We start from the raw sequence: 9,124 nt of genomic DNA, 5'->3' as shown, positions 1-9,124 counted from the left end.
TGGGAAGAACTGTCCCCTGGGTGTGCAGAAACCCAAAAGGGGAGAACAGAAAAACCAGTTAGGGCTCAATCTAGGCAAACTGTGGAGCATGGACTTGGATCAACACTTTCTATAAAGAGTCAAATGGTCAGCCTTGCAGTGGGGAAGTTTAAGGAATTTAGGGAGAAGAGTGAGAAGAAAAAACACTGATATTGGAAGAGACAAATAAAAGGACGTGAAAGCTTTGGAAGCCACTAGAAAATGATGTGGCTTTAACCCAGGGGCAGGGGACTGAGCTGGGGTGAGATTCTACCACCTCCAGCTGTCAGAGTTCGGGTAAGAGAAGGCCTGGAAGCGTCCCTCCCCTGCCCTGACAAGTTAGAACACCATCATGTCCATCCCAGGGACACACAACACCGGAGGCCAAATCGCTTCAGGGTGAGAAGCACCACACACAGCTGAGGTACCAGGACCAAATAAGGAAGGCTCTTCCAAAGCCCAGGGCAAGGCCAGAGCCTGGGACCGCTAGCTTCTCGGGGTGGTTTAAAGAAAACCCAACTTGGAGAGTCATCGTAACACAGACTGAGACCCAGAGCCTACAGTGCCATGGATGGTACAGCCTTGATGGTCCCCTGCCACAGATCTCCAATCTTTGTTACAATGGATGTTTTTGCAAATGAATTTATGTTCAAGCTCTGATACAATGATCTGTTTGCTCTCAACAGAGTTACACCCTCTGAGTCTTGTAGTTTCCCATCTGTAAAACAAGGTCAAAGCCAGCATTAGGGGTCAACGCATGGGGGGCGGGCACGCTCGGCACACCGCCTGAAACAGTAAGTACTCAATCAACAGTAACTGCCAACGTTATCATCACTAAATGTCATTTTTGTTGATGGTGTGTAGGAAGATCTTTGTATAAATTCAGTCACAAATCAGTAAAAATGTCCTCTATCAGTCTACGGGTTCAAGAAACGTGGTCTCACACACGTAAAGTTCTCTGAGTGTGCAAAGAAAGCAAGCTTCAGGAAGGAGGCTGATTGCCCTGCAGATCTCGGCAGGCCAAGAAGACCTCCGAGATATCCCATGACCCCGATCCTAGGATGAGGTGAACAGGATGAAGGAGGGAGCCTCTGACACGCAGGCTCCCCAGGGCCCCGGAAGATAAAGCTACCAGATCATGCCAAGTAGGGCTTATCAACATGGCTTTGGGAGGGTGGGGTCTTAAATTTTTAAACTTATTTTAAAGCTATTTTTTTTTAAAGATTTTATTTATTTATTTGGCAGAGAGAGAGACACAGCGAGAGAGGGAACACAAGCAGGGGGAGTGGGAGAGGGAGAAGCAGGCTTCCCTCGGAGCAGGGAGCCCGATGCAGGGCTTGATCCCAGGATCCTGGGACCATGACCTGAGCCGAAGGCAGACGCTTAACGACTGAGCCACCCAGGCGCCCCATTTAAAGCTAATTTTAAACTTAAGGTGGGTTCCTCTTTTGGGGGAAAAAGAAAAGGTGGCTCTCAGTTTTTTTTTTTTAAAGATTTTATTTATTTGAGAGTGAGAGAGAGAGCACAAGCAGGGAGCCCAATGCGGGACTCGATCCCAGGACCTCAAGATCATGACCTGAGCCAAAAGCAGATGCTTAACCAACTGAGCCACCCAGGCGCCCCAGGTTTTAATGGGCTCTCAGCTTTAATCTGGATACTCATGGGGACATACACCTGGTAATGGGGAAATATCACCAACAGCCTCACTGTCACCACTGGCCTGGTGAGGATCTGCTCCCCACCTCATGTTCACTGAAGAAGTTCAAGGGCACAGGTGTTACAAGTAAGAAACCTGACTCCCCTGTACTGGCTGGCAGCCCCACCCCCAGAAGGAAGTAGTTGGGAGAAAGGGATTCTAGGTCAGTTCCAGCAGAAGCAAGGCCAGGAAGGATGATGAAGGCAGCAATTTAAGGCTGAGCATGGGATAAAAGTAGAGCGATGTGGGCGGGAGGAAGGTTCCATTCTCCCCATCACAGTCAGGATGCTTTAGGCTAGCTGCTTAGATTTTGCTGACAGTGTCTAGCTGCTGGGTCCCAGGGACGTGACTTTTGGCAAACTGATGCCTTTCTCAGCCTCAACCCTCTACCATCCAATAGCCCAATGGGATAATGATGCCTTTCTTAATAAGGATTACCTGTCAGACTTAATGAAGCCTTCCGAGGGTGAACACAAACCCCAAGCCTTACTCTGACCACACACTACATGAAAGTGATTCTCGGTTTCACATTCGGCCTCATATTTAACAATCATTAAGTGGAAAGGCACAAGGCCTGTCACGTGACATATCTCCCACAGTTCTTAAGTCCTCAAGTCACTCCTAACATTCCTATAAAATACCCGCCTGCCTGGGTTACAGAAGAAGAAACTAAAGGAGATTCATTCTTTTCACAACTCCGCTCAGATCAGAGAGGCTCTATTCTGGACACTGACACCCGGCACTGAACAGGACTGACACTGGCCGATTCTTGCAGAGCATCCATTCTAGCAGAAGGGAAAAGATCATCAACAGGAAATAAATCCAGATACTGGTAAATATTACAAAGGAAACAAAACAGGATGATTTGATGGAGAGACACAGAGGAATAGAGGAATGCAGACTTCAAATAGAGGGAGCAGCCAGTGCAAAGGCCCTGAGACACAAAATAAGCTTGACTCATTCAAGGAAGAGAAAGGAGGTCAGTGTGGGAAGGAGTGGGAGACAAGGTAGGAGAGCAGGCCCGGGCCCAACTGTGTCAGGTACCACGGGCACAGGTAGTTGTGAATGCAATGGGAGGACACTGGAGGTCTTTTAGGCAGGGAACTGACACGATCTAAGTTCTGGTGGTAGTGGAAAGAATGGACAATGGCGGCCAGGTTCAAAGTTTAGAGACTAAACAAGCGGCTCTGAGTTTGACCGCCGTAACTAGTCTGCATCCAACACCACAGTTCACTTCCACGGTGTCACATTTTACACACGAATAGTATAACACTATTCTGGAATCGCACATCTGACAAAGTGGGGCTCCCGTTATCTCTCTGATCCAGCCTTGCTTCCTGCATCAAACCAGGGAGCAGAACCACTCCTGGTTCAATGATTGACAATTCCACAGCACACATGCAAACATGCTCTGTGTTCATCTGGCAACATTTGACAAACAAGGAAGGTCGACTGTGTGCCAGACACTTAGGAAGTTGTCCTACAGGGTTAGAAATGTATTACTGGGATAGATGTTTACTACAAAATTACTCTGGGGAAAATGAAAGGCCAGCCCCTCATTCCTTAAGAAAGGTGAGGCTGGTCTGGATTCCCCCTAGTCCTCACTTTTCTCTGAAAACTCTCCATAAAGCCAACTTGTCTCGAGGGGCATCTGCTTCTTTGAACAGAAAGAAGAAATAAAGCAGAAAAATAGTTAATATATTGGGAAGGCAGGACACTATAGCCAAAGGAACCTGAGATAAGACCCCGGGCATCAACCCCCGGGGAGAGGTTTCTATTTCTAACCTGTAAAACCCGGGCCAACCTCTCCTCCCCCTGAGGTGGGCAGCCCGTAAGAAACTACCACGGATGGCACTGTGGTGTGGCTGAGGCACAATTAGTGGGGGACTACCTGCCCCTGCTGCCCTGAGTGGCTGGAACGCTTGGATAAAAGATGGGGGATTCTCAGGTACCTGAACTCGTTCAGTTTATACTGCTCTCAGACAGCCTTCCTGCATGAAAGGGGCAAATCAGGTCACAGTCATTGCTCCTGAGCTCTGAGCAGAACGGACAACACTCAAGCCTATGAGAACCAAGGAAGCCGAGTTGCCATGGCAGTTCTCTCTACTTCATTTAGCCACTACCCAGAAAAGAACCAAGCCTAGACTGCCTGGTTTGCTTTCTAACTGAACACCAAGACCTACATTCCTTCTCTAGATGACCAGAACGGGCTGCATGTTGGCCATTCTGCTCCCCCGGGAGAGGACCAAAGGAAGCAGAAAAAAGCTATGGCCTGGGAAACCAATGCAAGACAGAGGTAGACTAGTAGGTACAGGAAAATAATAATAGTAATACGGTTGGAAGACAGCTACTCCCTGATGAGGGGAAAAAAAACCCTGAAGAGCTGGTGACTTTTTAAGCAGAACTCCATAGACACTAGGTACAAATGCACTGGATGTGGGACCTGTCTGTGTAGGGACCCAAGTACCCCCCTAGGAAGGCCTCTCCCTCCCCACGTTGGGCTGAATAGTATCCACCCGTGCCCCCAAATTCATGTCTACCTAGAATCTCTGAAGGTGACCCTCTTTGGAAACGGTCTTTTCAGATGTAATTAGTTAAGATGAGACCATACTGGATTCAAGTAGACCCTATTCCAATGGCTGGTGTTCTCATAAGGAGAGAAAACAAGACAGACACACAGAACGCCCTGTGACAACCAACTCAGAGTTTGGAATGATGCATCTCCAAGCCAAGGGGTGCCAAGAATTAGGATGGCCCTGCCAACACCTCGATTCTAGACTTCTAGCCTCCAGAATTGTGAGAGAACACATTTCTTGTTGTTTTAAGTCCCCTTGTCACAGCAGCCCTAGAAAACCAATACACAAGGGGCGCCTGGGTGGCTCAGTCGGTTAAGCATCTGCCTTCTGCTTGGGTCATGATCGTATGGTCCTCGGATCCAGCCCCGAGTCAGGCTCCCTGTTCACAGGGGGAGCCTGCCTCTCCCTCTCCCCCTCCCTCTGCTCTCTCTCAAATAAATAAATAAAATCTTAAAAAAAAAAAAAAAAGGAAGGAAGGAAGGAAAACCAATACATTCTATTTCACACCTGTTTCCCAAACCACCCTTCCCAGTCTCAGCCCAGAAGCAGGTGAGACACACAGGCCATGCCACCAACCTTCTTGGAGGTTCTACCTTCTCAGCGCCCACCAGCACTTCTCTCTTTAAGGTGAGCGGAGTGAGTGTAGGGATCACGTATCGGCCACCCCCAGAGGCAAACTGGCAGGGGACAGGGGAGTGTTTGTTTTTCCCCACATCCTCCCAGTTTTGTAGCCTCTCACTTAGACTAGTTAAATTTTTTTTTTAAGATTTTATTCATTTTATTTGAGAGAGAGAGAATGAGAGACAGAGAGCATGAGAGGGGGGAGGGTCAGAGGGAGAAGCAGACTCCCCGCTGAGCAGGGAGCCCGATGCGGGTCGGGACTCGATCCCGAGACTCCAGGATCATGACCTGAGCCGAAGGCAGTCGCTTAACCAACTGAGCCACCCAGGCACCCCTATAGACTAGTTAAATTTTATTCAGTCCCATCCCAGCGATTTTTTTTTTTGAGGGGGGCATAACTATATATTCCATGTACTTTCATTTACCTAACTTTTCTTTATATCGAGTCACAACTTTTTCTATCTTAAGCTGCTACATCATTACAGTCAATGAGAATCAGCATCATTTATCCTATGCAGAGCTTGCTAGATATGCATTTTTAAATTTCACAATAAAATAAATGCACAATCTTTTTTTAAATGTACTATTTAAATTCATCTCAGGTGTCAACACTATGGGAAATACAGCTTTAAGTAGTGCAGTGACTATCTCCGTTTAGCTGTCTGGGTTCCTAATAAGTAAAACCAGTTAAAGCTCCCAACCTCCAGTGTCTCCCCCACGACACTCCGGGAGAAGGGTAAGGGCAGGAAGAAAGCAAGGCGCCGGTAGTTTCGAGTACCTACGCGGGACGACCAGAGGATATCGAATCGAGACCCAATCAAATGCCCAGCCCCACGACCGCGGCCGGGGAGGAACTGACCTTCTCGCGAAGGGTGCAGTGGACGTCCGAGGCGACGCGCCCTTCCCACCACGGTTCATCCATCATCGGGTATGCAGCGCAGCGATTCGACGCTACCGGGCTCTCAGGGCGCACCCTGCGTAGACACGGCAACTTGAGCAGCCGCAGCACGCCCCCGGGCTCCGACCCCCGGCACCCTTACCCTCGCTCGTCCCCGGCTGGGGCCCGAACGGGCGCCCCTTCCTGCCCTGCTTGGCGGAGCCGGTGGTCGTCTCCGGTCCCGGCGAGGGTGCGGTGCCCCTCTGCCCTCTGCTCGCGGGAGCCGGGGCGACCTGGAGCTGTGCAACAACTGGCCGAATTTTTATCTTCCTTTTTGCAAAAGTTGCAGGGAAAGTTGTCGACTCCGCTAGGTCGCCCGAGGCTGGGGCTCCGGCAGCGGCCACCGGCTCGCCGTCCCCAACTCCTCCCCCGCCGCCCAGCCTTTGTCCTGCTCCCACATCCTGCCCTAGAGCCGGGGCCAAACTCACGCATCCCTCTTCGGGCGTGGGGGGCTGCGGGCGCCAGGCCCCTATCAGGGCCGAGCCGGCGGTGCCCTCGGGTGCCTGCACGCGTCTGGGCGAACGAGCGGGGCGCTCCACGCTCTCGACGGCCGCTTCCGCAGCCCCGCTCGCCCCCGCCGCCGCCTCCGCCGCCGCCGCCGCCGCCGCGCCCCTGTGTGCGCTCGGGTCCCGCCGCGGCTCGCAGCCTCCCGGCCGCCGGGGGCCTCCCTCCCTCACTGGGGGAATTGGGGGCCGGGCGTCGCGCATGCGCCGCCGGCCCGCACCCCGCGGGGCGGGGGCCTGGGAATTGGAGTCCTTTCTTTCACCAGTGTTGGCTCCGCTTCCTGCCCGCTCTCCTCCCCCGCCTGGGTGGAAAAGCTTCCTCTCACCTTCGCGGAGACTCTGGGTGGCCTCCTGGGCGCCTCGCGGGCTTGCGCGGGGAGCGCAGGGACCGCAGCGCCACCTGCGCGCAACCACGCGTGAAACGCGCGGGCAGGATGCCCCCAGAAAGTTCTGTCTCCCGCCTGCGCTGCTGTAGCCAATCTTACGTAGGTTTCACCTGTTTTTCCTTTCTTTTTAAACTTGTCCTAGTATGGGGAGGTAGATTTCCAAACGGACAGTTCCCACGAAAGCTCGAGAAAAGCCACTCTTGGTTACCCACGAGTCCTTCATTCTAAAGGGGGATCAGTAAATGAACTGGTATTTATTGTGTTCCCGCAGAGTGTAGATCTCGTCTTAGGTTGGAGGAAAACCGGTCTTTTGGAAGGGTCCGGTGGCTGGAAAGCATTGTCATTTTAATTCAGCTGATTGTTTTCGGAAAGGCACTCCCTTGAATCAGCTGGTCTATTGGCACATCAGTGGGCTGTCCTCTTGGCTGATTGGGTTTTTGTGATACTTTCGGAGAGTCACAGATCTGTTTCCAATCCACCTACAAACTGGATGATTTTTGCCAAGTTCCTCACTCGCTCTAAGCCTGGGAACCTTCTTGTATAAAATGGGAACAAAAATTGCAGCAGCCTGCTGGAGATATTGTATTATTAAATAAGATAATTCGTGTAAAAGAATAATCGCCATGTCAGATATACAAAGAACACTCAATAAATAGCCACGACTAAAGAGCCTTTAGTTTCTGACTGATTTCCTGCAAGCACATACCCACCTGGAAAAAAATTTTTTAAGTCAGCTTTGATAAGCTTCAATTGGAGCTTAAAGAGCAGTTTTAACAGAATATATATATATATACATACATATATATATTCTTGTAAAAGTGTAAAATACCTAGGAATAAATTTACTGTTAAGTGCAGGCTCTTAATGAAGAAATTACAAAAGTTGAAACAATAAGAAAGCCTTGAAGAAATAGAAGGAGGTGAAAATACCAACTTTACTCAAATTTTTTTTTTTTTAAATGGGCTCCCTGCCCAGCGTGGAGCCAACTGTGGGGCTTGAGCTCAGAACCTTGAAATGAAGGCCTGAGCTGAGATCGTGAGTCTGATGCTCAAGCAACTGAGCCACCCAGGCGCCCATCAATTAGCTCTTTTAATAAAATTCTAATGATTGCGGGGCGCCTGGGTGGCTCAGTCGTTAAGCGTCTGCCTTCGGCTCAGGTCATGATCCCAGGGTCCTGGGATCGAGCCCTGCATCGAGCCCTGCATCGGGCTCCCTGCTCCGCGGGAAGCCTGCTTCTCCCACTCCCCCTGCTTGTGTTCCCTCTCTCGCTGTGTCTCTCTCTGTCAAATAAATAAATAAAATCTTTAAAAAAAAATTCTAATGATTGCAGATAGATAGGGGTGGGTGAGGGATGAAACATAACACTTTTTCTAACACTCAAATGGAAGAATATCTGTGAGAAAACCTAAGCTTTTTATATTTTAAAAGTGGAGGATAGACCTGCATTACCAAATCTTAGAACATATTGCCAAGCTGTAATTGTAATAGTGTGGTGTTGATACAACAATGGGTGGATAAGCATCAGTGGAATAATTGAAGCCTAGAGACGTATACAAGATACTTAAATATTAACCTTAGGATCAATGTGGCATTTCACTTTTGTGGGAAAAAGGATAATTTCTTCAATAATTTAGGCTGGGGAAATTAGTTAATTGAAGGAAAAAAACCTAGAGATTTATTTATTTAAAGATTTTATATATTTATTTGGCAGAGAGAGACGGAACACAAGCAGGGGGAGTGGGAGAGGGAGAAGCAGGCTTCCCGCCGAGCAGGGAGCCCGACGTGGGGCTTGATCCCAGGACCCTGGGACCATGACCTGAGCTGAAGGCAGACGCTTAACGACTGAGCCACTCAGGTGCCCCTAGAGATTTATTTAAACCATCACCAAAATAAACATAACAACCTGTGAAATGACAAAACTAAAACAATATAGTAACAAATTTGACGTCCTTTTTATTCAAGGGAAGACAGTCCGTGGATTGGGGGAATACAGCCTCACCAGCAGTGGAGTGGTCTTCTAGAGGGATTTTGGGCAAGAGCAAGTTTTACAGAATGTTAGAAAAGGCGATACAGAAGCAGGGCATGATTGGCTAGGTAGGAGGTTGGGGATTTCCTTATAAGGCTAGCAGGTCCTGTTTTCTAAGGTAAGGTAAACTAGCTAAAGCTAATTTGGAGATTCGTGATTGGTGTACGTTAGGTTTCTTTGCCAGGTGTTTCCAGAAAAGCGCAGTCTGTCTTAGGTTTAGATTTGTGATGTGGGACAGGTCATTAGGGTGGCTTCCATTTTATGGGTCCCTATCTATAAATTAGCTTTATCAAGCCCAAAGAACTACAAACAACAACAACAAAATTACAAGTCAATTAAGAGAAAACATAAGTGAAATATT

General features: G+C 49.1%; 1 protein-coding gene across 6 annotated transcripts in view; it reads right to left on the bottom strand.

Annotated features, from left to right (window-relative positions):
- CCNJL (cyclin J like) overlaps positions 1 to 6,820 on the bottom strand; it is a 114,844-nt gene extending 108,024 nt beyond the window's left edge. For 2 of the 6 annotated variants that reach the window (XR_003207050.2, XM_025867106.2), the window contains exons 1-2: positions 6,277 to 6,660; positions 5,771 to 5,885 (exon numbers count right to left, since the gene is read on the bottom strand). Coding sequence is in view for 5 of the 6 variants with exons in the window: in XM_025867106.2 (XP_025722891.1) it covers positions 5,771 to 5,836 (66 nt within the window). In the remaining variant the exon portion in view is untranslated. The other 4 variants (XM_073890429.1, XM_073890427.1, XM_073890420.1 and 1 more) reach the window with 3 other exon arrangements.
- Between the last annotated feature and the right edge of the window lie 2,304 nt (positions 6,821 to 9,124).

Source organism: Callorhinus ursinus, unplaced genomic scaffold (assembly GCF_003265705.2).
Source record: "Callorhinus ursinus isolate GAN/ISIS: 27379988/994484 unplaced genomic scaffold, GSC_fseal_2.0 scaffold3, whole genome shotgun sequence".
NCBI lineage: Eukaryota > Metazoa > Chordata > Mammalia > Carnivora > Otariidae > Callorhinus > Callorhinus ursinus.
This window is presented reverse-complemented; position numbering and strand designations above follow the sequence as displayed.